At 44.9% G+C, this 24,749-nt stretch overlaps 1 protein-coding gene across 1 annotated transcript in view; it reads right to left on the bottom strand.

The window, feature by feature from the left end:
* Window positions 1–13,969: 13,969 nt before the first annotated feature.
* The window catches only part of LOC119979120 (lamina-associated polypeptide 2, isoforms beta/delta/epsilon/gamma-like), a 75,584-nt gene continuing 64,804 nt past the window's right edge, over window positions 13,970–24,749 (bottom strand). Inside the window, 2 exon segments of the mRNA XM_038821127.1 lie at window positions 13,970–15,162; window positions 17,096–17,163. Of these exon segments, the coding sequence (XP_038677055.1) occupies window positions 14,829–15,162; window positions 17,096–17,163 (402 nt within the window). The 3' untranslated portion in view covers window positions 13,970–14,828.

Genomic DNA, 24,749 nt, shown 5'->3' with positions numbered 1-24,749 from the left:
CATACAGGGAGCAAGAGTCTCATACCTGTTGGACAAGGTCAAGGGCTGAGGCTCCTGCACTCCTGAACTCAGGTTCCCCCTGCCTGCCTCACTAACAGTCACACTCTGAAATCCCTGATCACTTACTGAATGTGAATTACTTAATCTCCCAGGTGTGACTGCCTCCTGAAACAAAGTGTCCAGGTAGCTCTCCCCCTCCCGGATGTGCCGCAGTGTTTGAAGCTCAGATTCCAGATCATCAACTCTGAGCCGGAGTTCTTCCAGCAACCAACACTTGCTGCAGATGTGGTCATTGCCATTCACAAGGGGAACAGCCAGCTCCCACATCATACAGCTACAGCACATCACCTGCCCCGCCATCTCTGATTAGTTAATTAATTTATTACTTTGTATAAATTTCAGTTTAAAAAAAAAACAAACTTGGATACCTCTGCTATAGTCTTTTTCAACCTAGTTCTGGTTAACAAATAAGAAAAAGAGAAATAATAATGTAATAAGGCACTCACCTGCTCACCCCAATGGGTTTTATTATTAGGTTAGAGGAGGAGGCGGGTGGGAGACACTACACGTCTAGTGTCTCGGGTGCTTGACTTCCGTCGAACTCCTTGGGTCACTGATGCAGGTGCACCTTCAACTTACGCTGACGGCACTGCACGTATGCAAATCTCCCCGGAACAGCCAATCAGAAACTCTGCTCTGCTGCCCCCTGCTGGATGCTTGACTTCCGTCGAACTCCTTGGGTCACTGATGCAGGTGCACCTTCAACTTACGCTGACGGCACTGCACGTATGCAAATCTCCCCGGAACAGCCAATCAGAAACTCTGCTCTGCTGCCCCCTGCTGGATGCTTGACTTCCGTCGAACTCCTTGGGTCACTGATGCAGGTGCACCTTCAACTTACGCTGACTGCACTGCACGTATGCAAATCTCCCCGGAACAGCCAATCAGAAGCTCTGCTCTGCTGCCCCCTGCTGGATGCTTGACTTCCGTCGAACTCCCTGGGTCACTGATGCAGGTGCACCTTCAACTTACGCTGACCGCACTGAACTTGAACTTGAAGCAATTATGAACATCAATTCACCACAAACTAGTCTGCCTGCCCACTATTAGTTCATGATCTCACAATCGGGGTATAGTGGTATAATGGCTATGTTACAGGACGAATATTCCTGAGAATCAGAGTTCAAATCCTACCATGGCAAGTTGTGAATTTAAATTCAGGTTTAATAAGTCTGGAAATGAAATAGCTGGATTACCAATGGTTAAGACACAATATTTAGTGATATCCACATGCTGAGAAAATAACGAAAAACAAATCTGTGTTCTCTGATGTTTAAGACGCAATGTCTGGAGGCATCCACACCAAACTTGTTTTGTGCGCCGTGTCATTTCTCACTTTCAAGAGCATCAACCAATTACATAGCAGGGACTCTGACCTGTTGCGAAGGAAGTGGTCCACATTACCACAGTCTCCAGAGCTTTATTGAATACTAAAATAAAATTAGGTTTGTTACAGTAACCACCCGTGCTCAGTGATCCAACCTGTAAATCAAGACTTTATACAATTGCCTGAGGCACAGTGTGTGTAATCAACATTTAGACCACAAAACCAGAAATGCAAGTTGCAGACTGCATTGTAAATTGGTTAAAGAATCTTTCGCTGCCACGGCAAAACAAAGTAGATCATCATCTGTTTTCTCTCTCCGTGGTTTTAATTCAAACAAAGTTAACACAACATAAGATTAGGCATGCCCGTACGGAGGGCATACCGACATTCGCAAACATTAAAATCAACTTGAGGGCAAACAGTAGGGATGATGGCAAGTTCAGTATTTGCAATGTTGTAAATGTAGCATTTTAAAAAAAAAATCAAATTTATAATTAATTTATTTTGTGTAAACTTTTCCAGCGGTGCGTGTTCCCTCATAATTGGAGGTGTTAGGAGGTCACCTTGCTTGGCTGGTTCCAGGTCAAGCACTCCGCTTCCATTGAACACCCACTCCTCAACACCAGGCCAAATATTGAGCACCTATTAACCTCCCAAATGCTCTGAAAAGGTACGAAAACTTGCCAAAGTCTGTGATGTGTTGGGTAAGCTGGGTCTGCGAGGACTGCGTTTACTGCAGCAGAGAGAGAGACAGGCTTCCAACACTTGAAGAAATGCAACTCGATATTATTGAACTCTTAACTATCATAGATACTTTAACTGTGGGTTGACACTATGCTGACTTGACTGGAGACCTGAGGCTAACCTGACCAGACTATCTTACTACCACATGGTGTATGTTCTAGTTGTTGCTCACGGGCTCTGACTGTCCCAGAGGCTGGATCCCAAGAGAGCGGGAAAACTAGTGCCCTCTGGCTTTATAGTGGTCGTATCCTGTCTGGTGATTGGCTGCTGTGTTCGGTGTGTTGATTGCTCATCCTGTGTGTCAATCACTGCCTGTCTGTGCACCATCATATACTTGTGTGTATATTATGACGGTCTGAATCTGTCAACCCGGTACTCCTACTTGATAACGTTAGAAATGCAGGCCCCTTTAGCAGTAAACCAGTCTTGCTTTAGAGTGAAATGAAATGAAAATGAAAATCGCTTATTGTCACGAGTAGGCTTCAATGAAGTTACTGTGAAAAGCCCCTAGTCGCCACATTCCGGCGCCTGTTCGGGGAGGCTGGTACGGGAATCGAACCGTGCTGCTGGCCTGCTTGGTCTGCTTTAAAAGCCAGCGATTTAGCTGAGTGAGCTAAACCAGCCCCTAGAGTGAATTGAGCAGGTGATGCTCATTGAAGCTTGTATTTAAGAGCTAGGTTTTCTCCCAGTTGGGGAGTTGCTCCTGGACAGGGTGAGGATTCAGAAGGGCAGAGTCGAAACCAATGTTTGTACTGAAGACAATAGGGAAAAAAAACAGAGGCTGTGTCATGTCAACATGTTAGAACAGTATCTCAGCCTAGAAGTGAACAAGCAAATAACCGTCTATTAGATGGCAAAAGAACTGGGGGACAAAAGGGACAGTGAGGACAAATTAGGTGGCCTGAGTGAGGCGTGAATTGAACCCCCTTCCATCTGAAGGGGTTAGCAAACAGAAAATTTTAGAGAAACTAAATTTGCCAGTCTATACCAGGCATTGTCAAACTCGGGGGCGCGGCCCGCAGGTGGGTCGCGGGCGGGTGTCGGGAGGGTCACTGAGCAGTCCGTCGCGGCACTCCCGATCGAGCAAATCTGCACCCAACAGCCACAGCAGCCAGCTGTTAATATCGCCGGCTGCAAGCGGCCTTCAAAATGGCCACGAACATGTAAAAAAAAATGTGGCTGCACTGCGCATGCGTGCCAGATCATCGGCGCGCAGGCGCAAAACTATGCCCATACGCACCAATAGTCAGGCACACATGCGCAGTGCAGCCGCTTTTTAAAAAAAAAACGGTCGCAGCTTTTTGTTTTACAAGTTGAGGGGGGTTTTCTTAATTTAATTTTTATTTTTTTCATTTATTTTTTTTACAAGTTCGGTGGGGGGGGGGGGGTTTACTTGATTACATTTTATAGGAAAAAAATGCAGAACTTTGGACAGATGGAGACTCCATGCTTTCCGACACTGGAAGGCTTCCCCTGGTTCCAACAGGTTCCATTGGAGGAGCGTGTACAAGGGCCAAAGGGACCCAAAACCATTTCCTCTATTTTTGTCAGCAGCAAACAAGATAAGAGAAAATGGTGGGTCGCGCAGGTTGGCCGGCGTGGGTCGTGAAGGTCGGCCGGCGTGGGTCGCGAAGGTTGGCCGGTTGGTAAAAATGGGTCCCCGGAAAAACAGTTTGAAGAACACTGGTCTATACAGATCACCATATTGCAGAGAAAAAAAAAGTTTGCAGATGCACTCTCCAGAGTTTAAAACTGGTACAGGAACAACGACCAGAACCTAAATAAGGAACAACCAACAGAGTAAAAGAGATGTGAGCGTTGTGCATGGACATGCATGAGTGGGTTCTGTTTATTTTGATATTTGTGTTCTTTCCCACTCTTGTAATGAAACGAGAGTGAATGCCATTTCATTCCATTTAGTGCAAAAATGTTACAAGGATGTGCTTTTTGAAGGTACAATTCTAATGTTTTTTTTCTGGCTCAATTGTAAAAAAATGGAGACCCTATACAGACAATGGAAAACCACCCAGCCTGCTGCTATACACACAATTTCACATTCCACCGAGTAGGACGGAGAGTGTGAAAGATCCCATCGTGTCAATTCACCCTGAAACTTTTCAAGTGTATCTTAGATGAGACATTAAAATGCAATGATTTGTTCTGAAACAATAGCTGCAGCAGGCACTGATCAATAGAATTTCTCTGGAATATGCAACCACCAAAGTATTTCTGCTTGAAAGTTCAGGCTGATTGAAGGTGTGCGCTCTCTCTCTTGAAAGTTGTGCTGGGCTTGCAAGGTTATCATCCTGAGAAGAAAGAAAACTGAGGTCATCTCAAAAAACCATGGAGGGGGGAATCACGTGATGCAAGTGAAATGAAATGAAATGAAAATTGCTTATTGTCACAAGTAGGCTTCAAATTAAGTTACTGTGAAAAGCCCCTAGTTGCCACATTCCGGCTTCTGTTCGGGGAGGCTGGTACGGGAATTGAACCGTCCTGCTGGCCTGCTTTCGAAGCCAGAGATTTAGCCCTGTGCTAAACCAGCCCCTAATAATGAATAATCTTTTATTGTCACAAGTATGAAGTTACTGTGAGAAGCCCCTAGTCACCACATTCCGGCGCCTGTTCGGGTACACAGAGGGAGAATTCAGAATTCTCAGCTGGTACGGGAATTGAACCCGTACTGCTGGCCTTGTTCTGCATCACAAACCAGCTGTCTAGCCCACTGAGCTAAACAGCCCTTCGAGTGCGGAAGTGTGCAAGTGTGGAAATAGTAGTGTTTCCATAGGCTCTGGTTCTACTCATCCATTAATCCTCTAATTTATCGTGCTTATGTGGCCCATACTTACATAATCCAGGAGTGAATACACCATATTATGTCCCATACTATGTTGGTGACAAAATGCAGATGAATCCTAAAAGAATCATCCACAAAAGAGAGCAGTCAGATGCAGCTGGGTGCAGCTGACTGCTTAACATGGAAACTTAATCGAGTGGCACTCCTGAAGGTATTATAGCCGATGACTGCTAATATTATTAAAGTCCTTGACAATAATCTGATTTTGTTGGCGCAGAATATCAGTGCTCATGAGATTAATCTACAGAATGGTTGCAGTAAGTGACTCGATGAAGCGGAGGTGAGAATCCTGACCATTGAAAATTAAATTTCCTCAGTAGAGGCCCGTTTGCAATCCTTGGAAAACGAGCTATGTGGTATGTCAGAAATCCTGTAGGATTTGGAGAACGGAGGCCCGAAGAAAAGTGTCTGGGTTGTCAGGAGTGAAGGGTAAGCTCCGTTAAATTCTTTTGAGAGCTGGTTGCCAAATTTTCTTAAACTGGATACAAAAGCTGGTGTATTAAGTTAGAAAGGTCACATCATATCCTGTCTTTGAGGCAGTGGGACAGTCAACGCTCCGGCCCGTAATCATTAGTTTTCATAACTTCGGAGATCGCTAAAGAGCGTTAGAAGCTTGCTCTACAAGGGAGCCAGGGTCTCTTTCTTCCAAGACTTCTTGGCGGCGACGCAACAGAAGCTTAGACGAAGTTACAAAATGACTCAAGGTTGTGGGAGTGAATTATGCACTTCTTTATCCGACACCTTTGAAAAGACAATAATTCCTTGGCTTTAATGAACTCCTTGGAAGGTAATAATTTAGAGTAACAATCGGCAGTTAACTGTAAAATGTGGACTCTATCCGTTGTCATTATATTAGCTGCCTGATCCTATGTTGCTATTTATAATGTTAGCAGGGATGTGTTAGCAATTGAATCATAGAATCGCTATAGTGCAGAAGGAGGCCATTTGGCCCATCGAGTCTGGACTGACTTTCTGAAAGAGCACCTTACCTAGGCCCACTCCCCTGCCTAACCCCACCTAACTTGCACATCCTTGGTCACTAAGGCACAATATTAGCATAGCCTTCCCATTTAACCTGCACATCTTTGGACCGTATGAGGAAACTAGGGCACCTGGGAGAAAGTAAAAACTGCACACATGCACCCAAGGCTGGGATTGAATCTGGGTCCCTGGAGCTGTGAGACAGCAGTGCTAACCACCGTGCCATCGTTAACAATCTGTGGGACTGCCATTTATCTTGAATGGAAAACACCCTTCAGCACATTCCTTCTAGCTAAGTGGTGCGCTGTGTAGATGGTATGGTAATAGGGCTTCGTGATAGGGATAAGAAGAAGAAAGATGGATACCTATGTTGATGATTGTAATCTATGCTTTATGGTCTTACTTTAATCATGACAAATATGAGTAGCACCAATGAGGGAGGTAGACAAGTATTTTTGAGTCTTCATGGATGGAGTCAAAATGCAGAAAGGGTATTTGATTTCTATTCTGGCTTATTTTATCTTTTTTTTTGAGGAATATTACTTCCCCCCCCCCCCCCCCCCCCCCCCCGAACGTACACAATAACAAAACATCCAACAAAGCAAAGTTTGTACATTTTTTCCCATTTAATCCCTTCCTTCTTCCCCCATCTTTTTGATGAACAGCTCCTCAAATATTGTCATGAATGGCTTCCACTGTACCCAAGCCCTCTTCTGACCCCCTTAAGGCAAATTTAATCTCCAATCGGAGAAACTTGTACAGGTTTCCCAGCCAAGCCGCAAATCTTGTATCTGACCTCCAATTCAAAAGAATCCACCATCGGGCAGTGAGGCAAAGGCCACAACATCGGTCCCCTTACCCCCAGCGGCTCTGGCATCTCCGAAACCCCCAAAATTACCACCATGGGGTCCGGCTTGACCTCAGCCTCCACTATCCTCGATAGGATCCCAAATCTCCTCCCAGTAGTTCTCCAACCTCTCACATCCCCAAAACATGAGAACATGATTAACCGGCCCCCGCCCATACTTCTCACATGCATCCATTACCTCTGGAAAGAACCCACTCATCTGAGGCATGTGGACCCTGCGCTTTAACTAAATCAAGCTCATTCTGGCACAGGAGGTTGAGTTCTCTCGCCGCATCGACACACCCCAGAGTCCCCATCCTACCTCCCTCCCCAACTCCTCCACTTCTGCTTAATCCTTTCACCTTGCCCTGCTCTCCCAACCACCCATACATTTTCCCAATCCTGCTCTCCCCCACCTCATCTGGGAGCAGCATTTCTCCAGTAGCATGTACTCTTGTAGTTGGGGGAACCTAGGTAGCTCCTTTCGCGCAAAGTCCCGCACCTGCCAGTACCTAAACTCACCCTCCTTCGGCAACTCGAAACTCTCCTGCAGTTCATCCAACCCAGCAAATTTCCCCTCCGAGGACATATCCCTGACTCACTGCAGCCCCTCCAATGCCTGTACATCCCATCTATCGCCTCCCGGCATAAACCAATGATTCCCACACAGTGACACCAATAATTGATCCAATTTAAAGTGCCTCCTCAACTGATTCCATATCTTAATAGTCAACACCATCACTGGACTGACCATATACTTCCTTGGAGCCAATAGCAACAGGGCCATCACGAGAGCCCTCAAACCCGAGCCGTTACAAAACTCCCCCTCCAATGGGATCTACTCCACCTCCTCACCTCCAAATTTGCTGCCCAATATTAGTGCATCAGGTTTGGGAGTGCCAACCCCCTCCCCCCCCTGCCATTGAGCTGAGCCCTCTTAGATCAGCACCTCCACCTTCTGGAAATAGGCTTTAGGGAGAAAAATCAGGAGGGGCTGAAAAATCAAACAGAAATCTTGGAAGCACATTTATCTTCACCACCTGCACCCTCCTGTCAACATCTCAAGTGCAGCACATCCCAACATTTAAGATTTCCCAAGACCTCCTCACTAACCCCGTCAAGTTCCACCTATGCATTGTGGCCCACTCTTGGGTTACCGAATCTCCAGATACGGAAACTGCTCCCTTGCTACCTTGAATGGTAGGGCTCTCCGGTTTGCCCCGCAGCATTCACTGGAAACACCTCACTTTTCCGCATGTTCAATTTATAACCCAAAATGGCCCCCAATCTTTCCAACAAGCCCATTATTCTGCCCATACTCTCCAGTGGGTCCGACATAAACAGCAACAGATCGTCTGAATACAGTGATATCTGATTCTCCCCATCTCCCTCACAATCCTTTGCCACTCAGCCGATACTGAAAGACCATCGCCAAGGGCTCGATCGACAAAGCAAATAACAATGGTGACAACGGGTATCCCTGCCTCATCCCCGATGCAACCCAGAATACCCCACTACATCTCCCCATGGGGGACGCATACAACAATCAAACTCACGATTCAAACCTCGGCCCAAACCTTCCCAGAACCTGAAACAAGTACCTCCACTCTACCCAATTAAATGCTTTCTCCGCAAGAATGGACACTATTACCTCTGGCTCTTGTCCTCCTTATGGAGTCATAATTACATTCAACAACCTCTTAATATTACTAGAGAGCTACCTCCCCTTCACAATACCGGTTTGGTCCTCAAAAACCATCTCCGGCATACACCCCTCCAACCTACATGCCAACACCCTCTCCAGGACTTTTACATCTGTGTGTAGGACCCACATTTCAGTGGGCCCTTCATTTTCAGGATCAACGCTCGAGTCAACGTAGCCAGCAGATCCCCCTTTTCCACCGCCTCACTAAACATAGCCAACATCTGCATCCTACCAATACACTCATTCCAGGAACTGCCCCAAGTCTGCGCCTCCCCCACCAGCTCAGCCCTATACAGCCCCTCGTAGGCCTTAAACATCTTGTTTATCCTCCCTGGTTCTGACACCACCATTCTCTCTCCCCCTAACCATCCCTCCATGTGATTACATTTCTGTACACAAATTCCAACGTGTAAAAACACAGAACTACAGTGGAAAATAACAAAAATGCTAACAGGTCACGAAAAATGCAAACAGTACAAAAACCCTCCAAAAAAGTATGTTTGGCGGCGGCGGCGGAGAGAAGAAACCGCCCCCCCCCCATACAACTTCTCCCAGTCAGCAAACAATAAAAAACAAACCTTCACAGAGGTAACTCCTCCACCCAAAGCCATCCCTCTGCTCTCCGCCAACTTGTGCTCCTCGATAAAGTAAATCACCTCCTCCGGCGCCCGTGTTGCATCATTGACTTTGTCTATATATATATATATATATGTGTTTCTGGAACCACCTCTTCATTCACCTGAAGGAGCTGTGTTCCGAAACCTGTTGGACTTTAACCTGGTGTTGTCGGACTTCTTCCTGTGCCCACTCCAGTCCAATGCCGGCATCTCCACATTATGGCCCCATTTCCAGTTTACCAGTGATAACGACCCTTCCCCTTCTACCATTTTTGAAATTAATGCTGCGTCCTAAGCCTCCTCCAACTCTTTTGCCAGGTCTTTCAGTCTTCTGCTGAGTTTGATAACCCGTAAACATGGCCATCCAGGGGAGAACTTCTTCCCCCTACACTCTCCGCACCACTTTGCCACTACCCAAAACTCAGTTAGAAAGGTCGGAAACCAATGTTTTCAAACAGGAGATGCCCTGTGTGCAACCACTCACTCCATGGCCGCTACCGGAAGTCCCATTCGCAAGATCTGATCACAAAACATCCTTGCATATCAGTAGGATATAGCTTTAAATCACAAGTTTGCAAATTTATAATTTTCAGTTTACCGTTGAATTAAAAATACGCTGCTCATGATAGCTAGATTGTAGACCTGTTAGTTGCATTTATTTCTTAGCACAAATCTTTATGTTCATGTGGAAATTTTATAAATTCCATTCACTGAACAGTATGGCTGATGGCTCACTCGAAACAGAAATGTCCTTTATTTGATCTTTGTTTTGTGGAGATCCAGCTAACTTTTGCTTGGTGGGAGTGTGAGCACAACAGTGAAGCTTCCAGAGACCTGCACAGGGGAAAATTGAGAAAGAGCAGGAGGGGAAGTACCAGTCGTATCCACAGTTCCATTCCAAGTCACGATCCCATATAAACCAGGTTTGTGTTACCAAATGAACAAGTGTGTACAATACAGCAATGGACAGTTTGGGAAGGAGCATGAGATTTCCTGCATTCAAAGTCGACACAACCACAGGTGCAAAAAACAAATGGCCACATGGAAAACACACCAGAAAGCCACCACTACTTAAATCACAACTTTCCAAGCAGTAACAACAGGGGGAATATTAGAAACACAATCATATTTTGACAAAATACAGAAAAGATAAAGATGTAACTGTGTAGCAAAGATCTCCTTGCGTGGTCTTGTTAGAAGACAACACACATAACATGAGTAGTCAGGATAACCTATTCCTCCCTGTATTGGCATATACCTACAAACATATGCACACAAAAAATGAAAGCACACTTTAAATATAGAAAACTTTATTTGAATTTAGAGAAGGAATTTTAATAAATAAGGCACATTCAAGAATAGAGCTAGCATTTAAATAGTTCCAAAACAGAGCACTTTAGAGAGACACATAAGATGTGAACTCTGAGCCAACTGGACACCATTTATGGTAAAACAAGATGATATTTCACAGGTCCTAATTGTGAGCTTTGAGGGGAGATTAGCAAAACAGCTTCAACTCAGTAGGCAATACAGTCACTGGGCTGTTTGCAAGAGACCTTCTGCAGCTCGGGTACATACAACACTGTGCTACTTTTAGTACATTTAAAATCCACAAAGATTTGTTTTCCCAATTACCACTGCCGTTAAAAGTAGATGTCCTTTAGCCACTGAAAGCATTTGGAAGCCAGGAACATCTGCAGAAAATACTCAAAACAGGAACAGTTGTGTTTGACCAAATATGCTCAATTCAACAGTGTCCAAAAGGCACACTTGTGGAGTAGCAAGAATTAATCATTGCAACATTTTTTCTCCATTGCTAGAATGCACATCTGTATCCTAAGAGTTTTTACAAATCTGCAATTCATTGAAAAATTATCTTAGTTACATTCAAAGGCTAGCAATGCAGATTTAAAAAAAAATAAAAGTTGTCATTTACCAAACACTTGGAGATTTTTCAGTTCTGTAACACCAGAGTGCTGCAGGGTACAGCCAAGTGTAGTCTAGTCTCTGTTTAAGATTTGGAAACTGTCTGCTCAACAAGCTGTGCAGTAAAAATCATTATGGTCTTTATACTATTTATTTAAATTGAGAAAAGCTTGTTGATGTGCCGCTGCTTTAATCATCTAATTGCATTAATTATTGAGTTTCACTGATTGAACTAAAAATAGTTCATGCCAGGAACCGTGCATTTCACCGCTTGAGGATGGAATTGAAAATTGCACAAGTTCTATTGAACTTTAACATTTTTGAAAGTTTATTTTTTCCTTCTTCCCACTGCTGTAAAAAAGAAAATCAGACCAAATTTCTAATATAAAATAATTGCAGTGACATATCTTAACTGGTGCACACAATGAGGAATTGAAATAGATATGGATGGTTAAAAAGAAAATTCTGCTGCAATGAACCAGGAGTCAAAATGTTTTTCTTCCCTGGATAGGCTGATCTTTATCTAAATACACAAAGATAAAAAGGTTTTAAAATAAAAATTGAGCAGGACTCATTACAAAAAAATGTATACAACTACACACAGTCAAATCACAAAAGGGTGTACTGACAGGAGAACAGCATTCGTAATTCTGAACTAATATTCAAAGAGTGAAGCTGCCCCTTCCTCTGGATAAAACATTTTGTACCTAAAACTCTCTGTGCACTAGTAGGTGCAGTGTTCCAATAGTGTCGTTAGTAAACATTTTTGTTGATACTTCCAGCAAAACTTACATCTTTGGAAAAAGAAAACCCAGAATATTGCTGTCCCAAAAGATAAATGACAGGAAGCAAAGGAGTGTTCCATTTAACTTTAAAATAGATGTTTAGATGGAACTTGGGACATGTTAAATTGGAAATCAGCTCCACGGTGGACTCTACAGCCTCACCACAAGTGCGGATACAACAAGCTATTGTAGTTATGAATATTATAGATTATTTTGGAGTGGGAAGATGACCATGGCTTGTGCTGAAGTTTAGCCATCTGTTACAGTAAACACACACTCCATAAAACAAGATAGCCGAAATGCCTACATCATAAAGAAGAATAGTTATTTAAAAACTCCAAATTACACAATGGAAATTCCATGGGTTTTAAGTACTGGTTTACTAAAACAGAATATATAAACACTTCTTTCAAGAATGTCTCTCATTCTTCATGAATTTGTACTTTTTACGAGAAACTTTTTAAAGAACAAGAACAGGCAGCATGTTGCCTTTGCAAGGTTGTGGAAGTCTGGAATATTAATCCTAAATGCAGATATTACGTAGATTAAAGAGGGCCCATTTGTTTTGGTGGTCTATACAAGCTCCCATGTAATACAAAAGAGAAGCAGCACAATTAAAATCCCAAACTATACAACTGGGCTCAACATTCAGGATACACAGAAATATGTAACATATGGGGTCAAAATACAAAACATTGGGCTTTGTTGACCGTATCACCCCCTCAACACCGCTCCGTATTTTGTAATACAACTCCTGGTGATATACATTCCAGAGACCCAGCTCATGCTTTGCAGGGTCTGATGTCACCGGCAAACATTTTGGAAAATTGGGAGCAACAAACTGAGCCCATTAACCGCTGCATAAAACTGTTCAAATTCTGCTTTTCTTGATCCAGCCTCCACATCAGAAGCAACAGGCTCTGAAAAATTCCCACCAGGTTTGTTGGTAATGCTTGAAATTCAAACTTAAAGCAGAGAAATACAGGTAAGCTAGTAACGTGGAAAATGTCCATTTATAAAGTGTGTGATGTATCATTATGGCAATTACATCAATTTTCTCTTTTAAATAAAAACAAACACAAGTAGAGTTTCTATTGGAGGCTGGACACTTTTGAACACACCAATTGCCAAAAGCCACATTTTAACTGCAAGAGCTTGGTAGATGTACACATTGGTCTTTTCTCTCGCCATAGAATCCTTAACAGTGCAGGAGGCCATTTGGCCCATTGGCTCTGCTCTGACCCTCCGAGAGAGCAGTCTACTTTGGCCCAATCCCCCCCAACCCCACCTAACCTTTGGATACTTAGGGCAATTTAGCATGGCCAATCCACCTAACCTGCACATCTTTGGACTGCGAGAAGAAACAGGTGTATCCAGAGGAAACCCACGCAGACACGGAGAAAATGTGCAAACTCCACACAGTCGCCCAAGGCCAGAATTGAATCTGGGTCCTTGGTGCTGTGAGGCAGCAGTGCTAATTGCTGTGATACCATGCCACCCATATTCCCTGCTAGATAGGAATGTTGGTTCTAAGCATCTACTGTTATGGAGTCTGCTACTACAAGGACGTGAACATAGCTTGGGTAATTTACCCAGTTAGTGCCCACTCTCAGAGGCAAAGATAATCAGAAATTCCTACCCTCACTGCTCTGGTACAGTGCATCAATGATCAAACACACTGCATTTTCATTCTTCCTGCACATTTGTCATCTTTACTCACTAATCTCAACAATGATTAATCCCAACATTACAGACTTTCAAGAAATTTATATTGATACTATCACTCCAATAGGGGATTTGACCACTGTCTGAACATATAAACAATAGGGAATGAAGCAGTGAGAGGGAAGACAGAGATTTACAACCTGAGAAATGGTAACAGAATTTCCTTCTTTACCGATTACTTACTGACAATAGCAACATATGGAAAAACTGCTAAATGAAAGCAAAAGACTGAATTGGGAGCGTGTTTACTCTTAAAAAATGCAGCAACTGGATGGATAGCATGATGTGCCCAATAATTAGTGAAGAATATATACACACTTCTGAATTTTGAATTAAACCATGCAATAAATTCAGCAAATAGACATACAAATGATTATGAATAAAACTTAAGAAAATTGAATCTTTCAATAGTTTGGATGTTTATTAATTGGGAGAACTGACTTCCAAGACATATCAAAATGAACCTGGTTACGAGAATTCTACCCATAAATTTAACAACTTGGAATAACTTTCTGATTAAAAAAAACAAAAACACTTTTGAAAGATTATTCTGAAGTTTCAATAATAATTTAACCCAGAACATTAAAACTACAGATTTAAGTACATAATAAGCCAGTATTAACATAAGTTATATGTATCATTGACCCTAAATGAGACAGCACTGAAAAGCTCAACACTTGCAAATTTTTTTTTTTTTTAAAAGCTATTCTAACCTCAAGGTTTTCTTTCTGTCCAATATCAAAATGACCAAAACACCATGTAAGAAATTTGCAGTAATGAGTACATACTAAATGCCACTGTGTAAATTCTATTTTGTACAGTGCGATTGGGACTAAAATTGCTAAAGAATGAAATTAGAAGATCTGTTGGGGGTGGAGAATTGACATTATAATTTAGCCTATAATTTGGACAGGTCAATAAAAATGTTAGGGCTATGGTGTCCCTGAATCAGATGGTAGAGAGACAAAAGATGCACAACATATACAGCTAAACCACCATTTTGCTATTTTTCCTTCCAATTCAGTTTTGAATGATTGGACAGTTTTCTGTACATTACAAATCTAACAGCCACTTAATGGTTTGAATCGGTGGTGGGGGGAAAGTTTTTTAGACAGCAACTGACATGTCTATTATGATATAACCCTCAATTTGGTTAAAGCAGTGAAGTTCAACAATGCTCAACTACTTTAATACTTTGACCACTCAATTCCTAGGCCATTGCTGTTTTGGCATATACACCTACTCTGGAGCCACCTATGGATCAACATCTGGTGTGGTTTGAGCATCCAGCTGCTCTGGCTGAGATGCCGCTTGGTTGCTCATTTTTTCCAGGAAGTAAGCAAACGGATTTTCTTGATTGCTTTCCATTGCTTGATAGACCAAGAAGAGGAGAAACACCACAAATATGAACAGTAGGATCTGTAACCACACTGGTACAAGACGGTGTGCTGGCTTGCTCTCCTTTGTAACCAAATAGGTGCTTCTCTCTTTATAATTCTTTCTTTCTGAAGCCCGTGTCAGCAGTTCATCAAACTTGTACTGAATTGGTCGACCTGCTGCTCCTTTGATTGGTCGTCTTCGCGTTGCACTGTGCGGAGGAACAAAAATGTACATGTAAATTTATTAGTGGAGGAGTTCCTGAATGTACTCAATGAATAGCAGGACACTAGAAAGGTCAGAGGAACAGAATTCTGGGACATTTGTCCATAGATCCCTTAAGACAGCAGGACAGGTTAATAGGGTACTTCGGAAGGTATACCAGCCGTTGTCAGGCGTGGCATGGATTAAAAGAGCAGGGAGATTATGTTGGAGCTATAAAAACAAAAACTTTGGTTAGGCCATAGCTGGAGTAAGGTGTGAAATTCTGGTCGCCTCACTATGGGAAGGATGTGATTGTATTGGCGAGAGTACAGTGGAGATTCACCAGGATGTTGCCTGGGATGGAGCGTTTGAATTATTAAAAAATAATAATAATTGTTATTCAAATTTTTCACCAACAAATTTTCTCCCAGCAGTAAAGTAAACAAGGTGTAGAACTAAACAGAAAAATAAATCCCCCCCCCCAGTACAAAGCGATAAATTAATAACAATACAAAAAAGAAGAAAATAGCAAACACACTGTCGCGAAAACAACCCCCCTCAACAAACCCCGAACCCCCCCGGGTTGCTGCTGAGATTGACCACCCTCTAAACCTCCGCCAGAAAATCGAGAAAGGGCTGCCACCGCCGGAAGAACCCCTGTACCGACCCCCTCAGGGCAAACTTAACCTTCTCCAGCCTGATGAACCCGGCCATGTCATTGATCCAGGCCTCCGGGCTCGGGGGTTTCGCGTCCCTCCACTGTAAGAGAATCCTACGCCGGGCTACTAGAGATACAAAGGCCAGGGTACCGGCCTCTCTCGCCTTCTGCACTCCCGGCTCCGATGCTACCCCAAAGATTGCGAGCCCCCAGCCTGGCTCCACCCTGGACCCGACCACCTTGGACAAAGTCCCCGTCACCCCCTTCCAAAACCCCTCCAACGCCAGACATGCCCAGAACATGTGGGTGTGGTTTGCCGGGCCTCCCGAACACCTCCCACACCGGTCTTCTCCCTCAAAGAACAGACTCATCCTGGCCCCCATCATGTGCGCCCTATGCAGCACCTTCAGCTGAATTAAGCTGAGCTGTGCGCAAGAGGAGGAGTTCACCCTCCCCAGGGCATCCGCCCATGTCCCATCGTCGATCTCTTCCCCTAGCTCCTCCTCCCACTTCGCTTTCAGCTCTTCCACCAAGGCTCCTCCTCTTCCTGCATCATCTGATAGATTGCCGAGATCCAACCCTCACCGACCCACATCCCCGAGAGCACCCTATCCTGCAACCCCCTAGGCGACAGCAGCGGGATCTCCGCCACCTGCCGCTTAACAAACGCTCTAATTTGCATATACCTGAAAGCATTCCCAGGGGGGAGGCCCCACTTCCCCATCAACTCCTCTAAAGTCGCAAACTTCCCATCGAGGAAAAGGTGGAGCATTTGAATTATGAAGAGAGGCTAAATAGGCACAGGTTGTTTTCTTTAGAGCAGAGAAGGCTGAGGCGAGACCTGATTGAGGTGTATACGATAATGAATCATATGGATAGGAAGCAGCTGTTTTCCTTTTAGTTGAAGGGTCAATAATTTTAAGGTGAGGGACAGGAGGTTTAGAGGGGATTTAAGGGAAGATTATTTTCACCCAGAGGGTGGTAGGAGTTTAGAATGCACTGCCTGGAGGGTAGTAGAGGCGGGAAACCTCACAACCGTTAAAAAGTACGCGGATAAACACTTGAAATATCGTAAAATTCAAGGCCACGGCCAAGTGCTGGAAAGAGGAATTAATGTAGATTTAGTATAGTTTTGTTGGCATATACTCGATGGGCAGAAGGGCCTTTTCTGTACTGTAAAACTCCATGACTAAGAGTCCTTTGCCCCCTCACCCTACCCCTCCCAAACTACTGCCATTTGAAATGTTTAAGCTTCAATAAGATAGATAGATATGCGTCTTACTTGATTCCTGATGGAGAGTTTATTTCATCTGGAAACATCTGGGTCAACACATCTCCCATCTCCTTTGGCTGCAATTAAAGGATAAATTATATTGCTTTAATATTTGCCATGTTCTAGCTGGATATAACTAGCTGACTACAACTACAAAAATGCTTCTGCTTTTCGCCCCTAGATGTATTCAGATGTCTGCCAAAAATAGTGATTTCGCACCTCATGAGTGCAGATGAGGACTTGTAAAACATTTCCCTCCCAGTACAGCAATAATAAATACAAACATTGCAGAAAGTTTCCTTTCACCTATGACTAAATTAATTCAACTAAATTCCAAAATCCATCAACAAAACAAAAATAACACTGGCTAGACTGAAGACAGTAGAATACTTTAATTATTCTATACAGCAACGTAACAAATCTTAAGCACCCACTCCACCAAAGTGTGGTTTATTGTGGTTACACCACAGTAAATACAGGGGGCGGAATTCTCCCAAAGGCCCGATGCCATCGTGAAACCTAGAGAGGTTCACGGCAGCGTTGGAGGCCTCTCCTGGCCCCCTATTCCCACCCCACCGGGGGGCTAGGAGGGCCGTGACGGGAAACTCGGCGCACCGAGAATGACGTGGCCGACGCGCCTAATGACGTCAGCCGCGCATGCCGTCTTCCCCTCCGCCGCCCTGCAAGACGTGGCGGCTTGATCTTGCGGGGCGGCGGAGGGGAAAGAATGCGTCCCATTGAGACGCCGGCCCAACGATCGGTGGGCACCGAGCGCGGGTCTGTCCCCTCCCGAGCACGGTCGTGGTGCTCAGTCCCCTCTAGGCCCCCCACAAGCCCCAAACGGGCGTCTCACGCCGTGTTCACGACGGCAGCAAGCAGGTGTGGTTGCCGCCGTCGTGAAACGATCGCGAACGGCAGGCTGCTCGGCTCATCTGGGTCGGAGAATCGGCCCATTTTGGGCAGGGGTGGGAGAATCGCGGGAGGTGCGAGAGCGGCAACATTTACATGGGGCACATAAAAATTTATGTTTTTATAAGCCAAAAGGCACACAAGTATATACAGACATCCTGGACCCTGGCACCAGGGAGGCAACATACCATCCTGGAGTCTCTTTCATGTCCACAGAAGCGCCTATCTGTGCCCCTGACTATAGAGTTCCCTATGACTATTGCTCTTCTGCGCTTTGACCCTCCCTGCTGAATATCAGAGCCAGCCGTGGTGCCACTGCTCTGGTGCTGCTGTTTTCCCCTGATAGGCTATCCCCCCCGACAGTATCCAAAGGGGTATACCTGTTCGAGGGGGGAACCACCACAGGGGATTCCTACACTGACTGCCTGCCCCTTCTGGTGGTCACCCATTTCTCTGCCTGCACCTTGGGTGTGACCTCATTTCACAGTATCCATGTAGCAAGATGCTGGGAGATATAGGAAGATAGAGAAGCTAAACACGTGGCTAAACAGCTGGTGTAGGAGGGAGGGTTTCTGTTATCTGGACAACTGGGAACTCTTCCGGGGCAAGTGTGACCTGTATGAGAAGGACGGGTTGCATCTAAACCTGAGAGGCATAAATATCCTCGCCGCGAGGTTTGCTAGTGTCACACGGGAGGGTTTAAAATAGTATGGCAGGGGGGGTGGGTACCAGAGCAATAGGTCAGAAGGTGAAAGCACTGAGGTAGAACTAGGGAATAGGGCCAGTATGGCTCTGAGGAAGATCAGACAGGGAGATGTTGCTGAAAAAAGCAGTGGCCTGAAGTGCATATGTTTTAATGCAAGAAGTATTATGGGTAAGGCAGATGAATTTAAGAGCTTGGATTAGAACTTGGAACTATGATGTTGTTGCCATTACAGAGACCTGGTTGAGGGAAGGACAGGATTGGTAGCTAAACATTCCAGGATTCAGATGTTTCAGGCGGGATAGATGGGGATGTAAAAGTGGCGGAGTTGCGCTACTGGTCAGGGAGACTATCACAGCTGTATTACACGATGACACCTCAGAGGGCAGTGAGGCTATATGCGTAGAGATCAGGAATAAGAAGGGTGCAGTCACAATGTTGGGGGTTTACTACAGGCCTCCCAACAGCCAGCGGGAGATAGAGGAGCAGATAGGTAGACAGATTTTGGAAACGAGTGAAAACAACAGGGCTGTCTTCAAGGAGACTTCAACTTCCTCAATATTGACTGGGACTCACTTAGTGACTAGGGGCTTAGACGGGGCAGAATTTGTAAGGAGCATCCAGGAGGGCTTCTTAATACAATATGTAGATAGTCCAACTAGGAAAGGGGCTGTACTGGACCTGGTATTGGGGAATGAGCCCGGCCAGGTGGTAGAAGTTTCAGTAGAGGTGCATTTCGGGAACAGTGACCACAATTCAGTAAGTTTTAAAGTGTTGGTGGACAAGGATAAGAGTGGTCCTCGGGTGAATGTGCTAAATCGGGGAGGGAAGACTAATTATAACAATATTAGGCGGGAACCAAAGAACCTAGATTGGGGGCGGATTTTTGACGGTAAATCAATATCTGACATGTGGGAGGCTTTCGAATGTCAATTCAAAGGAATTCAGGACCAGCATGTTCCTGTGTGGAAGAAGGATAAATACGGCAAATTTCGGGAACCTTGGATATTGTAGGCCTCGTCAAAAAGAAAAAGGAGGCATTTGTCAGGGCTAGAAGGCTGGGAACAGACGAAGCCTGTGTGGAATATAAGGCAAGTAGGAAGGAACTTAATCAAGGAGTCAGGAGGACTAGAAGGGGGTCACAAAAAGTCATTGGCAAATAGGGTTAAGGAAAATCCCAAGGTTTTCTACACGTACATAAAAAGCAAGAGGGTAGCCAGGGAAAGGGTTGGTCCACTGAAGAATAGGCAAGGGAATCTATGTGTGGAGCCAGAGGAAATGGGCGCGGTACTAAAGGAATACTTTGCATCAGTATTCACCAAAGAGAAGGAATTGGTGGATGTTGAGTCTGGAGAAGGGTGTGCAGATAGCCTGGGTCACATTGAGATCCAAAAAGACAAGGTGTTGGGCCTCTTGAAAAATATTATGGTGGATAAGTCCCCAGGGCCTGATCGGATCAACCCTAGAATACTGAAGGAGGCTAGAAAGGAAATTGCTGAGGCTTTGACAGAAATCTTTTGATCCTCACTGTCTTCAGGTGATGTGCCGGAGAACTGAAGAATAGCGAATGTTGATCCTTTGTTTAAGAAGGGTAGCAAGGATAATCCAGGGAACTACCAGGCTGGTGAGCCTTACGTCAGTGGTAGGGAAATTACTGTAGAGAATTCTTCGAGACAGGATCTACTCCCATTTGGAAGCAAATGGACGTATCAGCGAGAGGCAGCATGGTTTTGTGACGGGAAGGTCGTGTCTCACTAACTTGATAAGAGTTTTTCGAAGAGGTCACAAAGATGATTGATGCAGGTAGGGCAGTGGATGTTGTCTATATGGACTTCAGGAAGGCTTTTGACAAGGTCCCTCATGGTAGACTGGTACAAAAGGTGAAGTCACACGGGATCACGGGTGAGCTGGCAAGATGGATACAGAATTGTCTAGGTCATAGAAGGCAGAGAGTAGCAATGGAAGGGTGCTTTTCTAATTGGAGGGCTGTGACTAGTGGTGTTCCGCAGGGATCAGTGCTGGGACCTTTGCTGTTCATAGTATATATAAATGATTTGGAGGAAAATGTAACTGGTCTGATTAGTAAGTTTGCAGACAACACAAAGGTTGGTGGAATTGCAGATAGCGATGAGGACTGTCAGAGGATACAGCAGGATTTAGATCGTTTGGAGACTTGGGCGGAGAGATGGCAGATGGAGTTTAATCCGGACAAACGTGAGGTAATGCATTTTGGAAGGTCTAATGCAGGTAGGGAATATACAGTGAATGGTAGAACCCTCAAGAGTATTGAAAGTCAGAGAGATCTAGGTGTACAGGTCCACAGGTCACTGAAAGGGGCAACACAGGTGGAGAAGGTAGTCAAGAAGGCATACGACATGCTTGCCTTCATTGGCCGGGGCATTGAGTATAAGAATTGGCAAGTCATGTTGCAGCTGTATAGAACCTTAGTTAGGCCACACTTGGAGTATAGTGTTCAATTCTGGTCGACACACTACCAGAAGAATGTGGAGGCTTTAAAGAGGGTGCAGAAGAGATTTACCAGGATGTTGCCTTGTATGGAGGGCATTAGCTATGAGGAGCGGTTGAATAAATTTGGTTTGTTCTCACTGGAACGACAGAGGTTGGGGGGGCGACCTGATAGAGGTCTACAAAATTATGAGGGGCACAGACAGAGTGGATAGCTTTTTCCCAGGGTAGAGGGGTCAATTACTAGGGGGCATAGGTTTAAGGTGCGAGGGGCAAGGTTTAGAGGTGATGTACGAGGCAAGTTTTTTTACACAGAGGGTAGTGGGTGCCTGGAACTCTCTGGCGGTGGAAGCAGGGACGATAGTGACATTTAAGGGGCATCATGACAAATACATGAATAGGATGGAATAGAGGGATACGGACCCAGGAAGTGGAGAAGATTTTAGTATAGACGAGCAACATGGTCGGCAGAGGCTTGGAGGGCCGAAGGGCCTGTTCCTGTGCTGTACTTTTCTTTGTTCTTTGAGACAAAAATTGCAGGAGGCTATGCAGCTAACGAAGAGCAATACAGCAGTGTCATATTCTTGCTATCATAATCTCGCTCTCTCTCTCTCTCCCCCTCACTAAAGCAGAAATAAGTTAACAATAACCACCGCAATAAACTCTTATTCCCATGCTCTCTAAAAAGTGCCCTGAATGGAGAAAATGTCAGACAGCACTTCACAGAAGTAGATACAAAGGATGGATTAAAATGAGTGACCAAAGGGTGGTCACAGAAATGAGATTTAAGGAAGATATTAAAGAAGGAAGTCCAGAATGGAAGGCTCAGCCACCATTGGTGAAGTAGGATGCACAAAAGAGGCTGATTCCAGAAGAATAGAGGAATCTTGGCTGAGTGGGCAGGAATGGAATCTTACTGAACAGAGGGGCCATTTGACCTATTGGATCCCTGACATTTCTTTAAAAGTTATCCAATTCGTCCTATTTCCCTGATCTTTCCCCAGTGTTCCTACTGAAACTGCTTCCACTGCTCTATTAGGCAGTGCATTCCAAATCATAACAACTCGTTGCATTAAAAACTAATTTTCTTTCAGGGATATTTTGCCAACTGCCTTAAATCTGTGACTTTGGTTACTGACCTTTCTGCCAGATGAAACTGTTTTCCCCTATTGACTCTATACTTTTGAACACATCAATTAAATCTCCCCTTAACCGTCACTGCTCACAGATGTACAGGCAAGGGGGTAGGGAAGCAACAGAGTGAGGTTTGTAAAATTTAAAATTTGAAGCATCTGGGGGAGCCAAGAGACATACCAACAAGAACATGAATGAAGTCAACATGGGATAGATAGGATACCAAAAAGAGTTTTAGATGAGGTGAACTTTAAGGAGGGAAGGCAAGAGCACTTCGTAAATCTAGAAATGATAAAAGGATTCAATTAGACCAGGAACCAAACCAGGGAACTTGTTTAGTGGCTTAGTAGTACAGCAGCTTGCATTTTTACTTTTATGTTCAAACCATTGTCCCAGCACTCTGAAAATGAGTACCACTACTATGAAAATTACATATATCACACAATGCATGTCCCAAAAGAAAAACAGTGGGATGTATTCTCCGATCGCTGAAATCATGTTCCACGATTGACTGGAGATTGCGTTTTTACACTGGAATCGAGTGCGGCACCGTTTTTCCGATGCTCCACCCCTCAAAAACGGTGTACTTGAGGAGTATGCTGCACACCTTCGGGACGACCTCAGGGTGTCACCTGAGGCCTGCCCCAATGCTTTGCCCCTGATGGGCCGAGTCCCCGACAGCGTGGGGCACAATTCCTCACAACTTTCGGGGACCTCGCATGGCGACTGCGGACTGTGTTCCGCTGGCGGGGGGAGGGCTTCGTTGGGGGGTGGTCCGGGGGGGTAGTTTTTGGCAAGCCTGGTCCGCGCACGGCCGGCGCCATGTTGTACACTTGCGCTGTCACGGACCTGGCCATTCTGCGGCCGTATCCGCAGGAGCTTTATGTGCCGCGGCTGCTAGCCCCCCACCGGGCGGAGGATTGGTGCAGGAGCGCCGCCGACTTTTTGGTCGTAAGACCAGCCGCATCCTGCGGACATAGCCGCAGGATCTGAGAATCCAGCCCAATATTACCCACACAGAAAATAATATTTTTTTGGCAATGTTTACAAGAACCACAACACGTACCTGCACCCAGCAGTCACTTCCATTTACATTTATTAAAATATTAAACCAATATTTACATACTGATCTGAACATTCAGTAACACAAAGCTACAGTGAGACTGTTGTCCATGTGAGCTGGCTAACTAAGTATGAGATGACAAATTACTGGATTGAAACATGCTCCACTGTAACATGAACTGGAATGTGACAAGCACAAGACAACGCACAGGACAACGTACAAACACTACACTTTATTCTAGTATTTTTAATCTGCTTCTTTGTACTTCGAAGGAGTATGATTCACATTAAAACAGCAACATTCCGCATTTTTTAGTGAAGTCATACATTACACCAGACTATTGTTTTTTAATAAAAAATATTTTTATTCAAATTTTTAACATTTAAAACACACAGCATTACAAAGTAAAACCAAGACAAAATCCCAAACTTGCACCCGAACCATCCCTGCGCAACATCCTAACCAACTTCTCCAACCCCAGCAGTTGAAGGTAACCAGCTCCTTAAAATGTAGAATAAAGAAACTTCATCTCTTATGGAATCCCTCACTCGTTCCCCTTGGAGAAAATGTCACCTTTTCCAAGTACAGGAACTCCATTAAATCCCCCGGCAAAACCGAGGCACAGGACGGAGAAACTGACCTCCACCCCATCAGGACCTGCCTGCAAGTGATCAACAAGGCAAAGGCTAAAACATCTGCCTCTGCTCCCGTCTGCAACAGCGCAGGTCCTACACCCCAAATATGACCCCGACGATTGGGCTCTAAATCCTCATGCAAGATTGCCGAGATGGTGTTGAAGAACAACATCCAAATTTTCTCCAACGTCAGGCAGGACCAGAACATATTCATGTGATTGCTCGTCACCTCCCACACCGCTCACAAACATTCTCTACCTCCTCAAACAACCGGCTCATCTTCAACAGGTGTGCTCTATTAACTGTATCAACCCCAGCCTCGCACACAAAGTTGAGGCATTCACGCTCCACAGCACCTCACACCAAAGCCCCTCCTCCAGTGCCATCCCCAGCTCCTCCTCCCACTTGGCCTTAACCCCTTCAGAGACGCCATATCCTCTTCATAAATCCTCCCATAGATCGCCGAGATGCACCCCCCACCAACGAGGAGGGCTGTGCCACCGGAAAAGTTGCAAAAACCTTTTTTGCAAAATCATGCACCTGCATGTACCTGGCCACCACCATCAGATTTCCTGAGTACTTCCCAAATGGGAGCGGTGCAGTTGCCAGCGCCGCAACTTCGACCCCTTACAAGTGCCGGCTTCCATCCTCACCCACAAACCCTCCGTCTCCCTGTTCCAATCTAGCACTAACTTTGCACCTTTTCAGCGTTAGCCACCCAATAATAGTATAACAGGTTCTGAAGGACCAGCC

The sequence above is a fragment of the Scyliorhinus canicula genome, chromosome 15 (genome assembly GCF_902713615.1).
Source record: "Scyliorhinus canicula chromosome 15, sScyCan1.1, whole genome shotgun sequence".
In the NCBI taxonomy this organism is placed as follows: Eukaryota; Metazoa; Chordata; class Chondrichthyes; order Carcharhiniformes; family Scyliorhinidae; genus Scyliorhinus; species Scyliorhinus canicula.
Note: the sequence above shows the minus strand (reverse complement) of the source record. Positions and strands in the feature narration are given on the sequence as shown.